Here is a 26952-nt window from a genome sequence, read left to right as displayed (position 1 = left end):
TCTAATGTGATTGGGGACCAAATGTGTGTGTATAAAGCAGTGCACCAAAAAAAAAAAAAAAAAAAAAAATTGTATAAAGTAGTGTATGCCATATACACCAAAAATAAATAAATAAACACCAACCACCATGGGGGCCACAGTCACCACCACCATGTATGTTTTCCTCCATCTTTGCATATACATATATATATATATATATATACATATATATATATATATATATATTTCCATGAATAGTTAATGGATTCAACATTTAGCAGGGATGAGGTATTTTGGTAATTTTTGTTACTTTTGAAGATTCAAAATGTCATTGACCGCAACAACGGGAAATATTGGAATTTTATCTTATTCAGTGTATGATATTAGCAGAATCCGTCATTGACTCGCGTTGATTGTCACAGAAGGAAAGTTCGTGTAGGTTAGTTTCATTTTTAGGGAAGGTTTAAGTAATTTCTCAAACAATAAGGGAGGCACATGTAATTAACCATTTATTTTATTATTTTACAAAAAAATTGTAAAATAATAAAAATAATTAGTCGAACACAATGGTATAATAATTTTATTAAAATATAATATATATATATACACACACACCCATATTTGTCCATACAGGAAGCAAAAACATTCATCTGTGTCTATTATCTAAGCTGTAATAAAACAAGTAAAATTTAAATCTTGCATTATTATATAAATATTCTTTTACACACATTCTCGTCTGTCTGTGTATATGTCTTATTTTCTATAAACCAAAAAAAAAAAAATACATTTGATCAAGTCTCCATTGTATGGTGGTTTCTAGCTTTTATTTGTCGTGGACATAGATGATGAGACGTTTCAAAGAAAAAGTAGTACAGTGAAAGTGGGTTTGCAAAATATTCTTGGACAATGTTGAGATCCCAAAACCATATAAGCCTAGGTACCTTGTACATTACTATTCTGCTTCTGCACACCACAAGGACTAGCTAGTAGTATTCCTTCTGCACTTAAAAAAGAGGGCAATGCTAAAACCTAATAATCATACAACCCTGTAACCCTCACCCAACCAATAACGTAAAGTGGGATGTGTTTGCCAAAAGTACTCACTTTATCCAACATCTTCCGTGGAAACCAACTTCAATCAACGTGGTACAATACAAAACTATACAAGACAACCTTTAAATAGTTTTTACTGTGTGTCACAACCATTCCAATATCATCACTTCTAACAAATCATTTCTTATATCATCATATGGATCATATCAACGGTTTTTACCATCACCTACAGTTCTTGATATGATATGTGTTTTTGTAAGAAGTGGTTATATTATGTAAGAAGAAGATGTCTCTCAAACCAGAGGAAAATAAATAAGATATAATGATAAAGGAAAGGCGGATCATATCCGGTAACGTATGAGGATTCAAGTCTTTATATGACGTGTGTGATCATTGATATTAAATATTTACCTCTCATAATTTTTTTTAAAAAGTGTTCATTTACAGGAATCTAACTATTTAAGAGCGTATTTTTTATTTTTATTTTAGTGGTGAGAAATGAATTTTCAAAATTTTAATTGTTTTTATATTTTTAATATAAAGAGGATAAATTAAGAATTTTAAAAAATAATATATATTTTAAATTTTGACTTGGAATAATTATAAATAAATGACAAGTAATCCGAATTTAAAAGCGTCATATTTCCCACGCACTATAATTCTTCGTCCTCGCAACATTTGGGCTGTAATCATCTCAGTATACACAACGTTAGGTACACTGTCTTCAAAACAGTCTGTGTGTGTGTCTCTCTCTCTCTGCTGCGTATGTTAGTGAGAGAAAATGGTGTCGTGTCATTTACTAAACTCTGTTTCTATGACGTGGTTAATTACGCTTCTGCCATCCGGTCGTTGCAAACTCACACTATTTTATAATTCTGTAATCAATCGAAAAGCGAAGCACTCCTTATTTTAGTAATCCTTCCAAATCATCACTTCTCTCTCTATCCCCAATTTCTCAGTTTCAGAGCGATCACAGATCTCTCTTTCTCTCTCTATCCCTCTTTGTTCTTTATGTTACTGTCATTCCATCAAAAGTGACACAAAGGTATATATATATATATACACACACACAAATATCAAATATGTACGTGTGAGGTCTATGAAATGGGGATTTGATTCAACGAATTTGAATTCCTATATCAGAATGCGAGTGAAGGAAATGCATCCACTGTGCTGCATCTCGCTGGAGAGTCCGGGAATCGGAGACCGGTCGCCGGAGATGACCATGTCTAGGACCGTCTCTGCTTCTCCGGCGGCGATATTTCCCGGCGGATCGGACGGTAACGCTGGACGGACGGGGGTTTCTGAAGCGAGCTTCGCTGGAGTTCTTTACAAGTGGACGAATTACGGCAAAGGATGGAGATCCAGGTGGTTTTTGTTGCGTAACGGAGTGCTATCATACTGCAAGGTTCTCCGGCCGGAGAATCTCGCTCTGTTGCCGGCCGGAGACGATGTCAGAATGATCGGCGAGGTCTCATCTGGTCGGCTCTCGCGTCGCAAGCACCATAAAACGGTTGGCATCGTTCATCTCAAGGTAAGAGTTAGAGAGAGAGAGTGTGTGTTTGTTGTAGAGAGAGAAACTTAATTATACGATGCCATTGCCATCCTCTGATCACAACGATCAACTTTTCCAATCGCTAACGCTCCGCTGGATAGTTTGCCTCTTTTTGGCGCTAATTCAGAAAACTTTCCACAATCGGTAATATATCTTGGTTCAAAAAATTTACTCCAATTGTTACCATTTCCCTTGTTTCTCTTTGAAATTTTCTTCCATTTTTATCCGCCACCAAATATCTTGGATAACTGAGCTTCACTGTGTAACTCTCTCTCCTTTCCTTTCTTTTTCTTTTATTCATTTATCTACTACGTCTCTCTCTCTCTCTTCACTTTGTGAATTTCTTTTTTATATTTACGGTATTTAACTGGTTGTCAATCTTTAGTGAGTCACATCGAATAGGAGCCAAAGATAGAGCTATGTTGTAGGCCTAGGTTTTTAGCTGTAGTCACATCATTGTTCCGGTCAGAAAATTGTGATTTCTCCATGGATCTGTCGGCCTCCTCCTTTCCACTTTTCTTCTCATTATCACTCGTCAGTAGTCACCTGCGACACTCCACTTCCACTTACCGATCTTGTGTTTGTTTTAATAAAAGTGTAGGGCTTTTGTCATTTGTTTTGCTCTCATAAGATAATACTATTACTCGATGTTTTGCTTTCTCTAATAAATACTAATAAATACTGTTCAACTGTTTCAGTGCGTTGATCCAACGGTGGATCTAACGTTTTAATATATTAATCAGTGTTTGTATTTCTGGCTTAATTTTTTGGGACTCGGTGTTCAATTGGTTTTGAGTAAATTAGTAATAAGTGGCCACTGTTTCGAAACTTGGAAAGGTTTTTTGCTTTTTAATCTGAATCTCTTTCGCTTGACTTCTGTTTATGCTCCTTTGACTTGTAGTATAAGGTTATTCGGGTTTTGGTCAAGTTTATTCTCCTATCCAAACCCAAACCGTGGTTTTGTGCACGCAGAAGGTTATGAAATGATCTTAGACTGAATATGGTTGTTACACCAATGTGGAACATGCCGGGGTTTCTTGTAAGCGTTTGGTTGTAAAGAGGTTCTAGACTTGAATAGGGTTGTTTGCCGCCGGTAACCTGAATGTGGTCGGATTGAGGTCAGTTCAAGAGTTTTCATTCTGGGTTCCTTGTATTTCTAGTGGTATGTTGTTGCTTTATGGTGCTTCAATGCTTTAGGGATGCATTTTTCTTGTTATATTTGAAACTATAGCTTTTCAGAATACATTTGTTTGGAAGGGTTGTACTACATTTGATAATTGCATTGCTACATTGAACTAAATACTGTATTAGCGTAATTAGGTAACGTGAAGATGCTACAATTTCAATATTCTGGCTTTAAGTACTGAGACTTGTTGGATTTCTTAGCAGATTTCTTCATTTCGGGAGAGCAAGTCGGACAACAGGCGATTTTACATATTCACTCCTACAAAAACCCTTCATCTCAGAACTAACTCAAATAAAGAACGAGAGGCTTGGATAGAAGCTCTGGTTTCGATCCGAAGCCTATTTCGGCTAAGACCGTTGAATGACAATCTACTCCTCGTACCAAATGATATTTCTATATCAACTGATAGGCTCAAAAATCGCTTGCTTGAAGAAGGGATCAGTGAGGTACTTGTAAAGGACTGCGAGCAGATCATGCTTTCCGAATTTTCAGAAATACAAGGACAATTTAAAGTTCTATGTGAAGAGCGTTCCAATTTGCTCGACACCTTAAGGCAATTAGAGGTAGATTTTCTTTAATCATAGGTTTCTTTCAACAATACTAGAGCATGGAACTTCTTTCTCAATTTATTGTATTTACTGTAATCACATTAGCTTCTTTACATAAGAGGACAGATTCACTTATTTACCCAAGTTGAAATGCCAAATATTAGGGACATATATATTCTAAAGATATTTTGTAGGATAAACCAAGTTAATCAATAAAAATGTAAAAGTGACTGCACTCCTTGCAAGAACTCTACTTTGATTGTGTATGTCACCTAGAATATAGAGATTGTTGTCTAATGGTTATTGCAAATTAGAAATCTAAATGTTCCATTGGGTCACATGATACACATTGCGTGATCAGTTTTTACAAACTATTAATGTCAAAGTTGGCTCATGGTTTTGCAAGTATTGTAATACTGTAAATGCCAAATATTTGAGACATAATCACATTATCTTCTTTACATACTGTAAATACTGAAATCACAAGAGAATAGATTCACTTATTTATTGTAGAAGTGACTGCACTCCTTGCAAGAACTCTACTTTGATTGTGTATGTGACCTAGAATATAGAGATTGTTGTTTAATGGTTATTGCAATTTAGAAATCTAAATGTTCCATTGGGTCACATGATACACATTGCGTGATCAGTTTTTACAAACTATTAATGTCAAAGTTGGCTTATGGTTTTGCAAGTATTGTAATACTGTAAATGCCAAATGACATAATCACATTATCATCTTTACATACTCTAAATACTGAAATCATAAGAGAATAGATTCACTTATTTACTGAAGTTTAAATGCCTAATATTTGGGACATATATATTCTGAAGATATTTTGTTTGATAAACAAAGTTAATCAATAAAAATGTAATAGTGACTGCACTCCTTGCAAGAACTCTACTTGATTGTGTATGCCACCTAGAATCTAGTTTTTTAGAATTTAGAAATCTAAATGTTCCATTTGATCACATGATACACATTGCCTAAGCAGTTCTCACAACCTAGTAGTGTCAAAGACTCTTAAGTTGTTCTTATGGTTTTGTAAGTAGCCTTGGTTCAACCTTTCATTTAAGGCACTATTATCGAAATGGGAGTAGTGTTGTTAAACAGTTTACTAATTGATGACTGTTTAATAAGTTAAATCTATTTAGTCATTTTGTTTGCTTGTTTTGGTCTGTGCTTTTCTTTTAACAAGTTTGAATGGTTAACTATTATTGTGATTAACTTTATGGATATTTAAAATAAGCTTGCTCATTTTACCTTAAGCATTTTTATTTTGTATATGCAGGCAGCTAATTTTGAAGCTGAAGTTTCAGGAATTCATGATAGCGAATATCAGTTGATAAAGCAAGGATATTCGAGTTTAGGGCATGGAAGATATATTGGTAAATTTGATATGTGTTACCTATGTTTGCTTCACATGATATATGTTATATATGTCTACAGTTCTCTCAAATAATATTCAGTAAAAGTTGCAATCACTACAGCAGTAGGGCCATTTTGCGACAAAATGCACTGAAACTTGTCTAAATTTTCACCAACACTTTCTCTTAGAAGGTATCTTGTGCGGACTGCCACAATTCCAACAAAAATCCTAAGTTTTTGCAACATAATGTCAATGCAACGAAAGTTGTCATCACCATGAATAATGTATCTGTAGCAATATCATTACAAAAGGCAACAGTTTTGTCAATAAAATATATGTTTTCTCCTTTTTGGACAAAGGCTCATGATTGCAAAAAATATGTTTTCAACATTTTACTAAAACGAAAAGCAATTTTTTGAAATGAAAAAAGGGAAACACACACACACACTTTCCTCTATGAAGAGTATTCATCACAACAGTAATAGCTCTAGGATCGTTTTGCAAGAAGCAATTCTCTTCACCAATTTTAGGAAAATAAATATTGACTTCTATGATCAAACTACCTTATAGTAGTTTGAGATTATAATTGTTCTCTTCATCATACAACCAATTGTTCAAGATTATAATTGTCCATCAAGTAATAAATTGTAGTTCAACAAAAAATAATTAAATATTAGCACAAATTTACTTAGGGGACATTGGCTAGTATAGTGGTAAAATGCTCGGGTTGTAAAGTGTGAGAATGTGAGATTTAACTTGAGATCAGCCACTTTGTGCAAAAATGCCAAAGGTTAGATCTGTATCCTGCTCTTTCTGGCATCCTTGATTAACGGGAATCACACTCAGGGACGGATCTACGGTGGGCTTAGTGGGGTCAACCACCCCCACTGATTTTTTTTTTTTTTTGGTAGTATATACCCCTAAATTTTAATTCTTTTGTATTATATACCCATAAATTTTTAAATTGCCCCCATTGAAATTACAGAAATACCCCACTATATAAGTTTGCCCCCTCACACATAATTTTCTAGGTTCATCACTGATCACACTAGGCAATGACCTTTCTTACAAACTTAATTGTGCATGTCCATGTTCAACAATACCCAAGCAAAGTACTAACAAGATCATGAAAAGAGAGAAGAAAAAGTTGACGATGTAAGGTAGAGAATCCTAATTAGCACCTGTAATTAGTTTGTAAAAACAAGATGGATGAGTGGAATGACTAGAAGAGATAGGATCACTAACGAAAGCGTGAGAGGAAAATTAGGTGTAGCACCCATTGGTGAGAAAATTAGAGAGAGTAGACTTAAATGGTTTGGACGCATACATTGAAGGCCTAGAGATGCGCTGGTCAAACGAGAAAGATTAGTTGTAATAAAAGATAAGAGACGGAGGGGGCAACCAAAACTAACATGGGATGAGGTTATTAGAAATGACATTAAAAAGTTAAATATAGTAGGTTAAATGACATGTAATAGAAAAATTTGGAGAGAGAGAATTCATGTGACCGACCCTATTCATATGGGATTAAGGCAAGGATGATGATGATCCAGTTTGTAAAAGAAAAATAAATTTTTAAGATTATAACTTATAAAACGTGTATATCTAAGTCAGTCGATAAATAATTTGATTTTTGGCATATATAATTGCACATTTATTGCTTCTCAATTGTTTGTTTAGTCTCAAAGTTTGGTGCTGGTGATAGTTAATGGAACTTGGATTTATATTGGAATTCAGATTCCTATGGACAATTTTGTTGTGGAAGAGCCCAAGTTGGATTTATATCGGAATTCAGATTTATATTGGAATTCAATTCAGTTTTTTCCCTGTAAGTTTGTTAGGCATAAGATAGGTGGTGCTGGTGGTTTCATGTTGTTTATTCAAATCTACATTCAACACATTTACCTAAAAAGTCTGATTGGGATTTTGTTTTAAAAACTGAAATTTCTAACTTCCTATACTTCCATACATTTTGTGGTCCTATGGTTTTTCTTGATTTGTTTGTTGTTTAATTTAAAAACTGAAATTTCTAACTTCCTATACTTCCATACATTTTGTGGTCCAATGGTTTTTCCTGATTTGATTTGTTTGTTGTTTTTTTTAAACAAGTTTGTTTACACAGGTCATGTTGGGTATGATCCCAAAACTGTCACAGCACCTAACAACAAAATTTCATGAAACTCGAAATATTTGTGATCCATATGTTTATTTATTGGTTGTTTATGCATAGTTTTTAGTCATCAAGCAATTCCATGACAAGTTCTTCTTATAAATTGCAACAGCTAACTTTGTCCACTTTCACTCACTCTGTTGAAGTCATTTATGTTTTTTAGTTTAAATTTTCAATCATATTCTAATTTTCTTGACATCTTAATTTGGCGGTCAGAATGCAGCACAACTGAATCATCCGATGATACTGAGAAACAAGAGTTTGAGGAAGTGTCAGATGAAGAGGAAACCTCCTTTTTTGACACTATAGAATACTTTCTGGAACCAACTGACTGTTGCGGCTCTGTAACTGAAGTTACTGTTCATGTGGATAAGCATGTGGGGATTGAAAGTCAAAATGATAAAATGAAGATGAATGCTGAGAAGGAATTTGACTATAGATGTTCACAAATTGAAAGGCGAAAGAAGCTTCCAGATCCAGTTGAGAAAGAGAAAGGGGTCAGTCTTTGGTCTATGATTAAAGACAATGTTGGAAAGGATTTGACTCGAGTTTGTCTCCCCGTGTATTTTAATGAACCAATATCATCCCTCCAAAAATGTTTTGAGGACTTGGAGTACTCTTATCTTTTGGATCGAGCATATGAGCATGGAAAAGCGGTATGATTTATTTATATTACCTCTTATGATCTATTGCTTTGGTTGGGAGATGAAATGTGCTATTGATTGCCCATTATAAACAAATCTTCTTGTTGACAAATGTCTCCTTTCATTGCACTATCTGTAGTTTTTCCTCTTTATTTTGTGGTAAGTGAGACACACTCACAACCATTTTTCAAACACTCAACCTTCTATTTGGAAGGAGGAGGATATACCACCTGGGCTAAACCCTTGGTTCCATTGCACTATTTGTTGCTATTTATGTGTTCCAATTGGGTTGTTTTTCTGTTCTATTTACTTAATTGAATGAATGTTACAGGATTTTGCTATATACATAATGGGGTGTGTGGACATTCTATAGAAATTTAGTCTATTCTGTTAGCCTTCTTCAACTGAGTCTTTCCAGAAGTACCATCTGTTGCTATTTTGTATGGCATTCTGGACATATATATGATCTTGTGCTACTACTTTTCGGTACATTAAAATTACTTAATACTTCTTACATAACGGGATGAGTGCTAGGATGCATAATTAAGGAGACAGAAGGAACAATGCACAATGTTGCGGATTTAATAATGAAGGCTTGTCAAAAAATCTCCCTGTCAACACCCTAGAACGAGATATATTTGAAGTGTTCTGAGTTCTCTTCAACAACTGATGTCCTTTCTAGTTTGGAAAAATATAACTATTCTGCAACTTTCTTCGAATTTATCGTGAATGTTGTTGTAGTGGGGAGGTTGTGTGCTGTATGCTATCATTTCTTTACAGATTATCTAGAAGGAATCATTCATTATTAAAGGTGAAAAACTTTGGTGGTATAGATGAATGAGTGTGATATAGATAATCTAGTGGACCTTCATTCATTACTCAACTTTCTTTTTTCTTTTTCTTTTTTGCATTGGCAAGAAACTCACACCACCCATTTGCCCCTACGGGGACTTGAACCCTCACCATCCACTCTGGGAGGTAGAGGAGATACCACTAGGCTACAATGCCCTTGGTAGTTATTACTGAGCTTGTCTTGTGGATTGTTCTTAAAATTAGCATGGACCTGCATTTAATCCAGAACTAGTACTTAAAGACCCTGTTTCTTGAGTCCTCGGTGATTTGGCTTCATATTGTTTTGAAAATTGATTAAACTATAAACCATTATATCTTGGTATTGCAAGCTCCAATATCATCATCAGACTTGCTTTACACGAGAAGCAAGACTTTTAGACTTTTTTTCTAGACTTTTTTTCTTGTCCTTTTCTTTTCTGTGTAGAGGTTTATTCGTATGTGAACTGCTCTTTTGTAATTCCTCTTGGCATGATTTAGTACAGTAAAAAAAATATTCCTGTGAAACTAACTTTGTTGCTTGTAAGTATTTAAATCTGAAGTTTTGTTCTTGTGGGTCTTGTATTATGCTTCTAGGGCAACAGTCTCCTAAGAGTTTTGAATGTTGCTGCTTTTGCGGTTTCTGGATATGCTTCATCTGAAGGGCGTCACTGTAAACCCTTCAATCCTTTGTTGGGTGAAACTTATGAAGCCGACTATCCTGAGAAAGGAATTCGCTTCTTCTCCGAGAAGGTATATATTAAAAGTGGCACAGCTGCTGTTAAACTAAAATTGGAAGTTTGTCTAATAACTTGTATGAGATTGGATATGCTTTCACATTTAATATGGTGCAATGTTTTGCTTCAAAAGAGATTCTGCATCCTTGGGGACAGACTGTGATACAGAATTTCTAAAGAAAAATAACAATAAGGATACATGCATATATATATATATATCAGTTTTCAAGTTTTCAAGAAAATTGATTCTAGAATTTATACCTCCAAGGAGATCTTTATATAAAATTTAGAAAAAATAAAAAGAAGTCATCGCCTGTTTTTATGTCGAATTTCAGACCTAAAGGACAATCTATGAAAATAAATAACATGACTTTGGTCATATTTTACAACAGTAGACGAGGGAAGGCATATGTGAATTTTCTCATCCAAATTCGTTATCTTCATATTCATCTTCATTGTTATTGTTGTTTGACATGAGGGTTAAGGATGAAAAGTTTGGTGGGGATACTTTAATAATAAAAAAATGCTGCCAAAAACCGTTTGAGCATGCTAATAATTGATAAGTTCCCTACCAAACTATTCTGTACTTCTAAATATAATGGCATCGCTGCTAACTTGTTGTTTTCATTCCTTAGTTTATTACATCAAACTGATCATGACCTTGCCTGCTCATGTTAACCACCAACTCCTCTAAAAGTTTAAGCTTTTAGAGAAATATAAATTTATTATTTACGTCTTTTATGATTATTGATATTCGACTTAATTCAATGAAGTTCTGTTCAAACTATTTAAGGTTGGCTACATAATTCGCATTCGGCCTTTCTTTTCTATATACGCCATACAGTAAACATGCAATCATATATTTCCTTAGTATCTCAACCTATGTAAATTTTGGTTGTCCCTCCCTAGCATTTCCAAGTCACTCGTCATCACTAAGTGAAATTATTGATTTGTTGATTTTTCTCATTTTGTCATTGATCCAACTTCTACTATTTCACAGAATGTATTAATTTCTAATTTTATTAGTGTTACTTTTACCCTCACAATTATATTTATTTCTATTTTATACTCTCATCTTACCACGCAGTCATTTTAACATTCAGATTTTGGTTACACTCATTTTATAAACATGTTTTCTTATTATCCACCTGATATTCTGTCCTCCTTAAAAAAATCCCTTTAATTTAGAGGTATATGTTGGTCGTACAATATTCTAGAAATACTCCTCCATTTTACCCGTCTTGCTTTAATTTTAGAACTGTCATCATCTCCAGTATAAGAGTTAAAAGGAAGTCCTTAAAACCCATTATTTTGTCCCTATTTGTGAACCATCTCAGACGATCAAAATAGCACAAACGGTGGAAGCAATTATTATACATTTTTAAGTTACCTTTCCAAGGATTGGAATACCCAAAACTGATGTGTACAAATTTTTATCAGCATTGTTTGGCCAGATTTTGATGTTGTCAATGTTGAACTTGTACCAATGTCTATCTTGTAAGTATGGTTGTACATCCTGATCTTTTTTATTGTTTTTGTGAAACAGGTCAGTCATCACCCAACCCTCATTGCCTGCCATTGTGAAGGTAAAGGGTGGAAATTTTGGGGTGACAGTAATCTTAGAACAAAATTTTGGGGAAGGTCAATTCAGCTTGACCCTGTTGGAATCCTAACTGTAGAGTTTGATGATGGCGAGATTTTCCAATGGAGCAAGGTGTGAACTGCCACATGGTTGTGCTTTTGCTGTACATAGACTGCTTTTATTTATTGGTTCTATTTTTGTTCTCACAATACAATAATCTTAAAACTTTTTCGTGCTTAGGTGACAACAACCATTTATAATCTCATACTTGGTAAAGTATATTGTGATCACCATGGGACAATGCACATACGTGGTAATCGCCAATATTCATGCAAACTCAAATTCAAGGAACAATCTTTTCTTGACCGAAATCCTCACCAGGTAAATAAAGAGATCTTATGTCTTATAATTATGTTTCGTCTGTTTTCAGTTTCTCCTGTCATATAAATGTTAAAACGTTCTGATCTTAACAACTCTTGTTCATTGGGTTAATAAATTCCATAGACATCTGTATGCATCCAGTTGCTGCCATTGTTAATCTAAAATTTAATAATTGGATCCATATAAAAGTTCCCACTCACTACACAGGTTCATGGATTTGTTGAAGATGTCACTGGGAAGAAAGTAGCCACGTTATTTGGGAAGTGGGATGACAGCATGTATTATGTGAATGGAGCTGAGACTAACAAGCCAAAGGATTTATCAGATGTACCTTTGTTGTGGAAAAGTATTAAGCCACCACTTAATCTCACTCGGTACAACATGTCGTCATTTGCGATTACACTAAATGAGTTGACATCAGGGTTGCAGGTAGAAATAATGTATTGAATCAATTTTTTCATATGCACTTCCATTTTTCTCTTGTGCATTTCTAATACTCTTTTATAGCTCTTTCTGATCCCGGGTGTTTGATCACGGATTAAGGAGAAACTTCCACCAACTGATTCAAGACTAAGACCAGACCAAAGGCATCTAGAGAATGGGGAATATGAGAAGGCAAATGCAGAGAAGCTAAGGTTGGAGATGCGGCAAAGAATGGTATGTATGCGACCACCTTTTTTATTTTTGATATTCATGCCTTATTTGTTGGTTTTTTATTTTTTATTTTTATCCAATTTGGAGATTCTACTACTGACAATTATTTGTAATTGGGGAGATGGGTCCTAAGAGATGCATCATTTGCTCTCTCTCAACCTTCTCTGCTTTGTCCTTGTTAGAGCATGTGACACTTACCCGTCTCCTAACCCAAAAGCCCAAAATCAAAGCCAAGTCCCAGTCCTTCAAGGCTACCTGCCCTACAGATGGCCTAAAACCAGGTGTCTGCCAATTTGAAGTCCGTCTTCTATGTGCCTTTCTTTTTTTGGCAATTGATTAAAACTATCATTGTGCAGTAAATAGTAGTTGAGTAACCGGATTGCACATTTCTCAAAAAATTATTAGAAATTCTGTAGGTTAATTTGATATAAAATTCAGCATTATAACAAGGGCAAGGGTACAAATGTCATGCACATAGAATCATTGTGATGACTGTTGATAATCTTTGAGATAACGTCTCCAATTCTATTTTTGTTTTTTGTTTTGTGGGACTGTTTGCGGAGTGTTTCCTGAATATGATTGAAAGTCTTCATTTTATTGCCATAATAAGTGCTAGAGATGACATGAATCAGTTTAGCTCTTTGAATCATAGGTAGTGGGTTCAAGTGTATTATTTTACGTTTAAGGAAGAATGTCATATAGTGTGGTTTGGATCTGTATGTAGACTAATATAACTGGAAGGTTGGGTTTCCAAAGCAGAATATTAAGATTAAATCTCTAGTGACAAAGTATAGTAGGAATCTATTCCCAATCTACATGTAATTTTGTTGCAGTGTTGTCTATCTTAAAATCAAGAGCGTCATTTGAAACTCCTCCTTCCTTTTCTTCTTTATGTCATTTCTTTTGCATAGTTTTATATAATATTTATCAAATTGGGCTACAAATTCCTTGAAAATGGCTGGAGATCTTATATGTTATTAATTTGTGTACATTTGCTGATGCCGCGTTGATCACACTCTCACATCTCATGCAGTCGAGGAAATTACAAGAAAACGGGTGGAAACCAAGATGGTTCCAGAGAGAGGGCGAAGATGGACCTTTTAGCTATGTAGGTGGTTACTGGGAAGCACGGGAGCAGGGAACATGGAACGGATGCCCAAATATTTTTGATGAATATAATGAAGACACTATTAACTCCTTTGAAAGGTCCTGATTTGAGCAAAGGTGTGTATTTTTTAGCAAGCTCTCTTACTTATATAATGATTTTGGGCTGCCTCTGTTAAAATCGTGTTTTATGTGATAAAAGCCTCGAGACAATTTAAGATGGATACTTATCATACATTCCATTTTGTTGGTTGAAAACTTTCACTGTGTTTACTATGTTGCATACAATTCCTTTTTCCTCCCTTTTTAAAAATTTATTTTTTCCATAAGATAAATTCACTAAAAGCAGGAAATATACAACTACACAAAAGATGGGTAACAAAAAATCAAATTCCCAAAAATTGAGCGAAAACAGAGAACTCGTTTCGGCTAAAGAAATAGAGCGACAACTTGCTGATGACAGTTTATATATATCTGACGTTTAATGATGAATTATACTGGTTCTGAAGTGGTTAGGCGATTAAACCTGATTGCTCATTACATTGTAGGTCATGCAGGATGAATGCCAAAATTTTCAGGAGGGTGGCGGAGCAACTAGTGCACATAGGTAGCCTAAATTTTCCTGATTCTATATCAGTTTGCTATATATGATTGTTCCAAGGATGACAGAAGTTGAACCACAAGGGACGTACGGGAACGAAGAAAAAATCTCAGTCGACTGTGGTAGATATGAGTCAAATTTACTCATAGTTGTAACATGTTGGTTTGTCATTTCTGCCTCAAGGTGTAATGGTGTATTTCTCTCACTATATATATATATGTGTGTGTGTGTGTGTGTGTGTGTGTGTTGTAGTTGCTAGCCGCTGGCTGATTGTTTATTTAGATAATTCTATGCTTCTTCTTGGGTTAGAAATAAAATTCAACTCCTTAATTATTGAATTTTCATATACATTTCTTGACTTCAAATTATAATATTCTGGGCGGACAAGGATTCTCTCTAGTGCAGAAGAAGTTCAGAATAGAATCCCGTGGTTGAGATTGAATTGGTAAATGGAACTCATTAATAATAATGTAATCTCAATTACTGAATTCAGAAACTGGAGTGGAAACTTGTCTTATTCTAGACATACTCAAATGTGTTATTATTTATAGCTTAGAGTGGAATGAGAGTGAGTTGCTTGAATTAATAATCGACGGGACAAATAATGTTGTAAAAAGTGGACGATGTGAGTGAGCGAGCAGTCATGCGAAGCACAGTTTGCCAATAATTTTCCTGTCAATTCGAGAGATTCTATACCTCGAATTCAGGGTTGTTAGTTTTTTCTTTTTTAAATATATTTCTATTTTACTTTTTAGGTCTGCAAGACTGACCAATTGCCATGTGAGGTGAGGTACTCCCGTGACAATCATCCAAGACGTTGTTGTACTGGGACAGAAAATAAAATTGTTGTATTGGAATTTGGGACAGAAAAATACTAATATTTTGACCAATTTGAAGGGTTATACATATTGGCATTCAAAAAAATAAATAAAATAAAAAGGTGCTTTAACTTTATATCGATCTTATTCTACATGAAACATTTGTTGAAGTTGGCTAGTTTTGATAGGGGGCACGTAAATAGAAAAGAGAACGAAAAAGGAACATATTTGGTAATGCATGTCTCAACGGGCTGATCTTAAGCAGCCAATGTCTCAAAACTTTGGGAAATTGGTACCATTAACTATTTGTCCCCCGTTTTTTCAAAAAGAAGTATTCACAAATGCATCAAACCACGACGAGGGACGGTGACATTTGGGTAGGATAGATAATCCTTTAATATATGTTTTTTCTCTTTTTCTCCATAATTTGGCGCATCGCATGGATGTGTTGGAGGCAGGTTGCCCCACCTTCGTCCCACGCCCAATGCATTTTGCTGAAAAGTTTGATTTACAACAACAATAATAGGCAAATGTTTTGGATCTTCTCATTTTCTTGGGATACGGTGCCCAAAAAAAGTTACTGGTGGATAAGTATGATGCCCTTCAAATTTTGCCACACCTAATATTAACAAAAAACAGTGGCATAGACAACAAGGCAATTAACTTTGGAGCTCGACTAGGCACTAATTCATTTTCAAGACATCGTCACCACAAAACAAACCAACCTGGAGCATTATTCATCCATGTCCATGTGTGTGTGTCTATTTTGGATGTATATATACATATTCATCCAATTATCACTCTTTCTGATTTTTAAAGACTGAATAAATTGTTGTTCATATAGTACCAAAGAAATTAGAGAGATTAAATGCCCAAAAAATCGATAATTATGATAATCAAAGAACTATGATAGGAATATGTTAATAACCTATATATTTTAAAATTAAATAATATAAATAAATAAATAGAATATTTTATTCACCACCAAATTTTGACATAAACAATCATGCTTTATTAGTGTGAATACAAGAAAAGTTGGTTACTTGCCATAATGTCTGACATGGAATATTTTTGGCCGGAAGTCTAATTTCGTAAAAATGTCCAGTAGAGAGATGGTAGGTTCAAGTGTGCCCGTGACACTTCCATCCAACAAACAAGTCGCAATCGGGCACAACATGACAATATGGAAGAGGATTTTCAACATAAGCTACATGAACAAACACGTACAATTTACAAATTATATTGGTTAGTCTTGCAAAGACGATTATATTATGTCTTAAAATTGAGTATATTATGTCGTAAAAGTGAGTAGATACGTTCGCTATACACATTCTCAAATCTCATGATTTTCAAAACACGTATATATAAGAAGGCATCTTCATATAAGTGAAATGACACAATAAGAGCCGGACTAATTATTGATTTGAGTCGTTGAACGAGTTAATACTATGATGGACATAAACATTTTCATATTTACAAAAGAATGGGATGACAAAGAGAGATCAGTGTGATATATAGTTCCACCTTTTTTACCTAAAAATCTGTAACATATTGATCAGAAATGAAATCACATAACACGGTGAGTGTGTGCGTGTGTATGACTTAATAAATGATATCCACAGAAATATGCTACAGCAGGTAACATAGCTACTGGCTTTCCCAATCTCACAAACATCCAAAATTTCAGCCAAATTAGGGTTGTGTTGCCAGCTAAATATCCCAAGGGCACACATGGGTTTAGAGATTTCTTTATTGTTTTTATCTTTAAACCAATTCATGTGACCAGATCCTCCTTGCACCTATAAAAAAACCCACCTCACTACAAATCTTTCCATCACCACAAAAACCCTTCTCTCACTAGTAAATAATTACAAGGGATATTTGTTGAGAGATGGGTTCTAAGAGCAATGCATCACTTGCTCTCTTTCTCTCACTCAACCTTCTCTTCTTTGCCCTTGTTAGTGCATGTGGCACTTGCCCTTCTCCTAAGCCAAGACCAAACCCTAACCCTAACCCAACTCCAACTCCTTCCACAGCCACCTGCCCTAGAGATGCCCTAAAGCTAGGTGTCTGTGCCAATTTGCTTGGCGGACTGATCGGTGTTGTGGTGGGTGACCCTCCAAAAACACCATGCTGCACCCTCATTCAAGGCCTTGCCGACCTCGAGGCCGCTGTTTGCCTTTGCATTGCCATTAAAGCAAATGTTTTGGGCATCAACCTGAATATCCCCATCTCACTCAGCTTGCTTCTCAATGTCTGTTCAATGAAGGTCCCTTCTGGCTTCCAATGCGCCTAAACAACTTTCTTTTTCTCACTCTCTGCAGGCTAGCTTCTGCTCCTACAAGCTTTAGATTTAATTTCTACCATATATTAAATAGTGTGGTATAAGTACTGCATGGTAACAACTTGTTTCCTTTGATTTATATATTGTTGTGTGATTTGGTGTATGGAGTGATCTTAAATAAATTTCATTTCTTCGTGTAAAATCATGTTATATCAGTTCTTATCATATCATATTTACTAATATGTAATTTTGTTTGAAATGAAACGATTATTAATTATAAATTTAAATGCCACCTATATTTTATTGTCGAAAAAAATAAAGGATACAATAAATCTCGGAACATGCACCAAAATTCCCGAAGATGAGAGAGAAGGGAAGCTAGACATAATCACTCAGCTAAACCTAAAATTTTCTTGTTAAGCGCAGGGAAAGTGAGATTTTGATGACTATATAGGATAATTAAGAAATAGTTTTGTTAGGTTTGGAAGTGTTTTAGTTGCTTTTTAGTGCAAAATTTAAATCATAGCATCTCTACAATTGCAACTTAGAGTGTAATAATGGGACATGCAAAATATTCATTCAGTGACAATAATGCTGATGTGATGTGTTTTGGTTGGGCCTGTTTGTGCTAGTCCACTCAGCTAGCCCTTTTGGGACCCATTGGCTTGTACATTGTTAACTTTTTAGTATAATCTACTTTACCTTCAAATAATAATAATAATAGTAACGCTGATGTGCCCTTGCAATTAATCTTTGATTTGATCATGATTCAAGTCCATGCATGCTTGAAATTAGCTTTGTGAAATGGTCCACCAACTAAATGGTTATTTAATACTTAAAAGTTTACAAATCTTTACATAGTTCAAAGTGGTTAGAGTTGATTTTTTGTTACCAAAAAATAATAATATTTATCTTCTATACTAATAATTTTGTAATCATCATGCATCCCTCAATTATAGATTTATTTATGCTCAATAGACATTAACTCAGATGGTATGATCTCTCTTCTCTAAAAAGAAGTTGAACTTTAGAAGAATAAAAATAAAATTAAAAATTATGGAATACATATGTCACGACTCACGAGTGTACATTCTTAAATCCTAAGGGTGACCAACTAATATCTAATACCGTGTTGCATGTGAAGTTTGTTTGCTTCTCTTGAATTAGCTTTAATTGAAATGATGATCTACTTTAACTACCATTTCAGATGGTCCCCATTACTCTAACCACATTATACTATACTCTCGTGAATAATCTTTGACAAATTCGACCTCTTAATCATTATAACACGGATTTGGTTTTATTTTTTTCCATTATTTCGAAGTCACTATCTGCAATTTAATATCAAAAGTTTGGTGTATCTTTGAATATTTTCTCCCCACATCCTGAGTAGTGAGTAGGTGGCACAAACCATATTGCCATTAAGGCCTAGTAGTTTTATAGAGTGAGGGTCTACAATTATTTATTGTTTGGGAACAAGAAAGTTCATGCTTTATCAAGAACAATTCCCAGTTATCTCAAATGAAGAACCCATCCCTTTATTAATAATATAGATGGAACCTCTCTCTCTCTCTCTCTCTCTCTCTCTCTCTACATTTTGTGGGTATTCATTCTCTCTGTACATTAGAAAGTTTCATACAGTTAATTAATAGCACATTAAGTTCAAGACATCGCATCAGTATATACATACATACCCCTAGAAGCCACATTACCCTAATGCAAATGCCATAAATGACCTAAACCACAACAGAAAATAAAGATCCTAAGAACAAAGAAAGGCATATTGACAAAAAAAAAGACACTTACAGAGGATGAGATGAGATATAAATCCATGTATAAAATGGCGTTTTATTATTTGTGCTCCGTTGTATCTGACGTCTACACCAAAAAATGAAGGTAGCAAGTGAATCAGTTACCAGTTCTTTGATGCAATATAACACAGGTTGTACAAAGTATGGTTAGGGATGACTAGAATGTAAAAACATCATAACCACCAAAGCCAAGTGGATAAAAATGAATATAAAGCATAAGAAGCACCTTTAGACAAATCTGATTGCATTTATTTTTCGAAGCTGTTAGTATTAGCAACAGTGAAGATGAAACAATTATTTCTTACTGCTTCAAACGTTCAAAAAACAAACAAATAGACGAGAGAATGTGAAACAGCGTTATCTTGCAACAACCACCAAGTAGATATCTATGCTTCTCCTCCAAGCTCCACTCGCAGGTTATATAGATAGAGACCTTAGGAGTCTGGTTAAAATGAAAAAGGAAAATCATCAGTCTGCATCAGAATTTGGAATAGAGTAAGGTTATCAGGATAGTCGTCTCATGACGAGCCATGGCTCTCTCCTTATTCTTACTCTTTGGACTAATACAACAACAATAATAAATAAATAAATAAATAAACAAATCTTTTTCCCAACTAGTTGGGTTAGCTACGTGAAATTGGGATAATGATCAAGAAAAAAGGAATTTAAGTATCCGACCGGCGACCATACAGATCAATGCATAAATGACTATAGAAAACTGAAATGCAACCAGCAATATATACAAAATCTGAATTAGAGGATCCAGTGCCCTCTCCTCCAACACCAACTCCCGTCACCTCCAAAAGAAGGTCAAAACTCTTAGTTCTTCTCATGCAATTTTTTTCCCCCAGTCATTTTTGCAACTATAAAAAATTGCAAAATAAATATTTGAAAATAAAGTTGAAATGTTTGTAGAAAATTGAATTGATTTATCTGCTTTAGGAGGAAGGGTACCTTCAAAAGAATAATATAATCAAATGAACTGTGCTGAATTATGAATGGTGCAATGTCTTCTTGAGCTTCAACAACAGCAGAAGATATAAAAGCAATATCATGTCAACTGAAAATTAAGATGCAAACCATTTTCAACGCATAGAGACCGCCTCTAAAACTCTCAAACACAAATGGCATTCAATAGTGCAAGTACAATCAGTTCACTTGGGATTCACATTTCCAACGGAGTACAAGTTTTGGTGTTAAATTGGCCGATGGATCGAGTGGCACAGAATGTCAGATCCCGTGCAATTTATATTAATTATCAGGTAACATTAGAGATTTGTTTCTTATGGAAGTTTTCAGGTAATTAATCAAAGAAAAACTCATCTTCATTGAATGCTACATATTCTTTGCTACATCATCATTACAATGATATTAATCCTTCAGTAATATCACGAAAGATTGATATATCAAAAAGAGTAAAATACCAATTATGGAAACTCAATATTGCAGTTGATGTTTCATTCTACCCTAGTACATATAAGAAAAAAATTGGACAATTTCTTAACTTTATTTAAGAACGTTACATCCTCTGGAAGATTCCTCATTCCTAAAACAACACTGAGCTTAGTAATAATTTTTTTACTATTATTTCAACACTAATATTTTTTCATTTTGCCAATATAAGTATTGAATCTAAACTAGTCTCTCTTGTCAATGCCATGCCACAACTTCACCACTGTGCTATAATGGCTTTGACAATGCCAAGTTTCCATATGACAACTGCCTCTCTCTATGTAAATACAAAATACATATCAATATGTACACATATACATAAATAATAAGGCAATTATACCGTGCTAGTCCTACCTCCTATAATTCTAGGAGGGGTATTATGTAGACAAATATAACGTTTGGCATTATTTTGCAAAATGCTACTGCTTTAGGACTGAAACAAATGTCTTCATGCTTGCCAGCCCAAACTTTCTGCATTGCACCATGTTAATATACATTACTCCGCAATATCTATATATATATAGAGAGAGAGGAAATTATTCTAACCTCCCTGAGTTATAGTAAATAATTATATGGGTCTCTCTTGTTGATCCAAAAATTACATTAACCTCCTGTCAAACATTTCAACTGCATGGAGCTAAGCGAAAGTGTGATTTTATTTTTTTACCCTACTGATTATTTATATTATTTTAGTTGACACGTAGAGTAAAAGGAAAAAGACAAGAAAAAAATTGAAATTTTATAATTTAATTTTGCTGATGTGAACAGATTCCATCTTTTGACTTTGTCAACCATTAACATAAAAAGAGGAATCTCTTACCAAGTACTAACCTTGGGAGATCAGTATAATTTCTAAATTAGCAGGAGAGCACCGTATAATTTATGCTAAGAGATGAGCGTAATTTACCCATAAATATATTATATTATATTTGCATAAATACATATAATTACACTTATCAAAAAAATGAATAAGTACATATAATTACAATTGCCATATATGCGAGAAGGTGTGAAAGGTACGATAATCAAATCATGTGAAACTCTTTCCCTACATTTTTTTTACCACTCAACCAAACAACAAGAGTAAAGAGACTCCTCATTTTTCGTAAGGGTACCTCTTTATTCTCCAGCCTTCCTCCTATCCAAGTTTCCGATCCTTTGTACAAAACAGAGTGTCAAAGAAAATAGAATTTGAAGCTGATGCTAATGCCAGAATGGGTTTAAATCTCAAAAGTTTGTAAAAAAAGTCACATTCTAATGCATATTCATGATTTTTCACATTGTAAGGTGGATAATAAAATGCATTTTAACAGTTACTAAGGTGGTCAGAATTCGAACTTGTCATCTCTTTGACTGCTAAGGTGGTTAGAAATAGAAATACATTTTAACCCATCAAATTTAATTCCAACCTACTGCTACCGTAGCTAGAAATAGATCTTAGAGCTGAAGCTAATACCAGAAAATTTCCAGCCAATCATTTGTAAATGGGGCAGAACTTAAACTTTGAAAGAGGAGCTACACTCTTGGTTTCTGGTTCAATTTTTTTCACAGCGTAAGATGGATAATCAAATTACATTTTACCCTGTTGCTAAGGTGGTTAAGTTTAGAACTCATCATCTATTTGAATGCAGGCATATAATGAAAGCCATTACTACTTCATCTAATGACTCACCATGTGTGTTCAAACATGAGGGCATTGTAGACATCTGAAACAAGTTCCATCATCCATGTGGAATATAATCTAGAATTTCTGAATATCTTATCTTCTGTGGGTTCAAAGTTTAGGTTTTAGATTTTAGAATTTCTGCAAAAGCAGAATCTGCAATGCTAGTGGTGCTTAGATGTGTGAATGGTATGATTAATAACAAGGAAATGAAGGTTACAGGAAACCTATCAATCCAGAGCAGCCCTTTAAGGCAAAACCTGGTTTTTTTTCCCTTTTTCTTTTTTTGTTTTTTCCCCCACTACAGCTAAATAAAGAAATGGTTTCACCTTACCCAAGATGGGACAAATAAATGGCTTGTTAGAGCATTTTATCATGGGCTAGCTAAGCCACCAAACAATCCTATGGAAACCAAATATTTGGTCAATAGACATAGACCTGAACCAATTCGAGATTGGAGTAAATCCCAATTATCTTTTAGGTCATTTGGTCATTACAAAGTAAAAGTGTGAAATTGGAGCATTCCTTGAAATGGTAAGAAGGATTCTTAAATGTGTGAAAACAGAAGAAAAACACTCCTGAATTGGCTGCTGAGATGAAAATTCTAATATGTTGAACAAGCAAAGAACTGCTCAAGAATCCATAAATAGAGACTGTGTAGTCTATTCCAACATCAATAGTGGTAGCTTTATTACAGAATACTATTCTAGTATCTAATAATGGTGGTTTCATATGTAGTAAGAGGCAACTCATTGTATACCTATTTTGTCACTAGTGACGTTAGTATATAGTGGCAACTATAGCTACAGACAGTAATTTAGTTGAAGCGGGATAATCAATATGAATGATATCAAGGTTAAACATGTTCCATTCAGTTAATTTTCAGTGTATATGACAGCCAAAGTAGTTGCCAATCGAGTTATCCAGCAATGAACCAAAAATATTTTAAATTCACCATAAATTCATCCTAGCAAAAATAAAAAAGAAAAAAAAAAAAAAACTGGTCCTTTAGTTGCAACTATTTTTAAAAATATTTTAAATTCAATATGATTTATATCGCTGTCATTCTTATTACTAGTATAACACAACAGGACTATATTGTAAGACATCCTAATTAAATCAATGTCACTAAAAAGATTCAGAAATCAAATTATGGGTGAATTTTAACTTACAAATGGTATTTTGGAGGCTTTGTCATTCCACACAGCCAACATTCCAAGAGACGCAAAAAAGCCCAAACCTCGACACAGGGGCCAAAGCTTTATACTGAAAAAGAATATATATATATATATACACATATATATATTAAAGTTTAGATCATGATTGAGTTCTGAAGAGCTATTCTGATGATATATATATATATAGATACATATAATTAAAAACGCACCTTTCCGATTGTATCGGGGATACGATCTATACAGGGTTCAGGAAACGGAGTCCCATTGTCCTAAACCAGCTCGTCGTTTACAGGAAGCTGAAACAGAGGAAAAAAAGAGTATCTTTTTGGGTTTAGTTCTTTTGTTGCAAATGGAGTCGAAAATTTAAAATACACAACAAAATAGATTCTCAAATTTGATATATGTGCATGTGTTTTTTATTATATATGTGTGATTTTGGGGTTTTAGAAAGGAGAAAGGCTCACGGGTTTGTTGGGGACAGTGTTTGCCGACGGGAACGCCCCTGCCGGAGCGGTGACCAGCGGGAAACGACGTCGTTTCCGCCCATAGGCCTAGACGCCGCGTGGCTCAATCTCCCTGCCATTTTTTCCCGATGAGATGAGATTTCTCTCTTAAAACCAGAGTGATCAATCCGTTTGATCTGTGCGTACCGTGTAATGGAAGCTGTTGTGACGGTGTTTATTTCAGCCAAGGAAATGTACATCCCACGACGCCGTTTCATTTCCTAGGCAAATGGATTATTGGGATTTTCAGAGAGGAAAAAATAAAAAATGAGATTTTTATTGAAATTTTAAAATTTTAATAGAAAGAATCGCCCAAACAAATATAAATCGGGCATAATTGAATTCAACTTTGTAGATGACTGCTCTAAGTCATATGTCACCAGCCATTTTAATATTATAAATGTAAGGTCACATAGGCCACATTTGCATAATCACACAGGCCACATTTGCATAATGTAAAGAACCTGCTCTATTTGTTTGGCCTCACGAGAGGGCCTCCGTTCCAGTCGGATGAGCTTCTTTTTACGCACCTACACTGTTTGGAGGAAGGGGTCACTGCCCTTCACTGTCCTACTATCATGGAAGTACCCCGCTTCAGTTAGATGGGTATTGTTATGCACCATCTTTGTGGCCTCCTTATATCTGTATCATCTATGTTGTTCATCCCGAACTCCCCCTGCATAGGAGCTCGAGAGCTTCAAACTTAATTGTTCACCCTGAGCTCTCCCTGCATAGGAGCTCGAGGCTTAAAGGAAGTGTGGAAACTCGGGACCAAAGAAGGCAAGTCCTAAGCAATTTCCCTATCTCCTCCTACTTCGAGGGAATCTGAGTATCAGTGGTTAGGCGGCTGTGTCATATCCCCTAATTTCGGAACACGGGTTGATCAAGTCCGCGCACAAAATCAAGGAATATCAAAACAATTTTAGTATTTAACAAGCACAGAATACAAAGATGAATAATAAAGAATAAATAAACCGCTGAAGAAAACTAATAAATAAATATTACTTAATGATTCTCCAACAATTATAACTCGGAAATCCCATAACTCAAGGACCCCTTAAAACATTATCCAATAATCCAATACTATTTAAAAATACACAAGATGAATAGATGAATGACAGTCTCCCAGCTGCGGATCCTCAACCTCGAGACTGGAACCTCTAATAACCTGAAAAATAAATCTTGGGTTAAACCCTATGAGCAAGTTCACTCTACCAGGCCTCTGAAAACTAATAAGCAGATCATCTTTAATCAAACCAAACCTAATAAAGTTTTAACTTTAATAAAGCACGATATACATGTCTATATATAATTATATATACTATACTAATCACATCCGTTAATAGGTTTATTAAATTTTCATACCTATTAAATAATTATTAAAATAATATTCATACCTAAACCAATCTACCATTTCATTTTTTAAAAAAACTCCTCTGACCTTAATCCCATCCTAGTCAGTTGTTTAATCATTTATATAATAAATTATAATAAAAGGCATATTATAATTAATCCCAAAACCCGATGATGATTTTAACTAAATCACATATCCAAAATCTCAGCATTGACAAATCATCCATGTCTCCACTAATATTATTTTATTAATATAAAATAATACACTAACCAGTAAGTACTAGATTATTCTAATTTAAGAATATATAATCCTAATCCAGTCTATACATACAATAACCATAGATGATATTTTAATCATCTAACACATAACAATTTAATTACGCTTTGGCAAATTAACCATGCCATTATAAATATTTTCATTGATATATTGGCAACTCAACCATGCCTCCTTAAATATATTTATTTATACATTGGCAAATTAACCATGCCTCCACAAGTATATTTATTTACATATTTGGCAAATCAACCATGCCATTATAAATATATTTATTTATACATTGGCAACTCAACCATGCCTCATTTAAGTATATATATTTATACTTTTAAATTAACAATTCAACCATGCTTTCTGTGTATGTATTTTATTCATACAAATACTTAGGCAAAATACTTACGCCTATGGCAACTCATCCATACCTACAATTCAACTATGTATCAACTTTAAATTTAAAAATAAATTAATTCACACATAACCATTTAATGCATATTATATGCATAAGATTAATTTAATAACCAGCCTAATATAATATATCAAATAAGAATAATAATTTAATTATCTTAAATGATATATACATATAGCCATATATTATATAATATATGTATATGTATAATACCTTCAATAATAATCCTTGATTATTTAAAATTATATATACATATACATTAATGAATATATATATATATATATACATATAATTCCTTCCATGCTACACATAAATTAATTAAATCATATATACACATATATAATTAAGTATATATATAACTCCTTCCATCATCAAACTATTAATTAATGACATTTAGGTAAATTAAACGTCACTAAATATCGTCACAAATGTTTTCCCATAAATACTCCATATCAATTTAAATAGTTTTCCGACACCGTCTCACTAAAACGTAATTATCTTCTAGTAGGATGGGAAACTGATAATGAAATTAGTACCATTGGAAATAGGACGAAAAATCCTTTAATTTGAGCTCAAGAATGACCCAATTTCGATTTAAGATGACTAAGTTATGACCGTTTTAATTTTATGTCACAAATAGGCAACATAATTGGATGAACTCAAACACTACTGTGAGCGCACCCACACCGGATTAGCTCACTTGAGCTCACACAAATGCACCCACACCAGATTAGCTCACTTGAGCTCACATGTATGCACCCGCACCAGATTATCTCCCTTTCATCAATCAAATCAAACCGCTAGATTCCGCATGTGCA

General features: G+C 34.2%; 2 protein-coding genes and 1 long non-coding RNA gene across 6 annotated transcripts; 2 read left to right on the top strand and 1 right to left on the bottom strand.

Moving 5' to 3' along the window:
- The first annotated feature begins 1742 nt into the window (after positions 1-1742).
- LOC132285857 (oxysterol-binding protein-related protein 2A-like) lies at positions 1743-14732 on the top strand. Of its 3 annotated transcripts, XM_059788088.1 has the most exons (11): positions 1752-2566; positions 3977-4336; positions 5614-5710; positions 8078-8517; positions 9931-10086; positions 11617-11784; positions 11893-12033; positions 12241-12462; positions 12577-12690; positions 13721-13911; positions 14340-14732. In XM_059788088.1, exons 1-10 carry the CDS (start codon positions 2132-2134, stop codon positions 13898-13900), a joined length of 2313 nt encoding a protein of 770 aa, XP_059644071.1. In that variant the 5' UTR covers positions 1752-2131; the 3' UTR covers positions 13901-13911; positions 14340-14732. The 3 variants fall into 3 exon arrangements, 2 of the variants coding, with proteins under 2 accessions (XP_059644072.1, XP_059644071.1); XR_009472626.1 differs by lacking the exon at positions 14340-14732 and having other exon boundaries at positions 1743-2566; positions 12541-12690; positions 13721-13744; XM_059788089.1 differs by lacking the exons at positions 13721-13911; positions 14340-14732 and having other exon boundaries at positions 1743-2566; positions 12541-12716.
- A 1493-nt stretch (positions 14733-16225) lies between these two features.
- On the bottom strand, positions 16226-24237 carry LOC132285720 (uncharacterized). Of its 2 annotated transcripts, XR_009472594.1 has the most exons (6): positions 24063-24237; positions 23808-23894; positions 23593-23686; positions 19532-19747; positions 19301-19372; positions 16226-16417 (listed from the first exon to the last, which is right to left on the bottom strand). It is a non-coding gene; the product is annotated as an uncharacterized LOC132285720 (long non-coding RNA). The 2 variants fall into 2 exon arrangements; XR_009472593.1 differs by lacking the exon at positions 16226-16417 and having other exon boundaries at positions 18394-19372.
- On the top strand, positions 17034-17696 carry LOC132285719 (14 kDa proline-rich protein DC2.15-like). Its single transcript, XM_059787913.1, has one exon. It carries the CDS (start codon positions 17102-17104, stop codon positions 17504-17506), a length of 405 nt encoding a protein of 134 aa, XP_059643896.1. The 5' UTR covers positions 17034-17101; the 3' UTR covers positions 17507-17696.
- Positions 24238-26952: the final 2715 nt, after the last annotated feature.

Source organism: Cornus florida, unplaced genomic scaffold (genome assembly GCF_030987335.1).
Source record: "Cornus florida cultivar Cherokee Brave unplaced genomic scaffold, ASM3098733v1 CherokeeBrave_3.0.0_Hap2_Chr11, whole genome shotgun sequence".
NCBI lineage: Eukaryota > Viridiplantae > Streptophyta > Magnoliopsida > Cornales > Cornaceae > Cornus > Cornus florida.
Note: the sequence above shows the minus strand (reverse complement) of the source record. Positions and strands in the feature narration are given on the sequence as shown.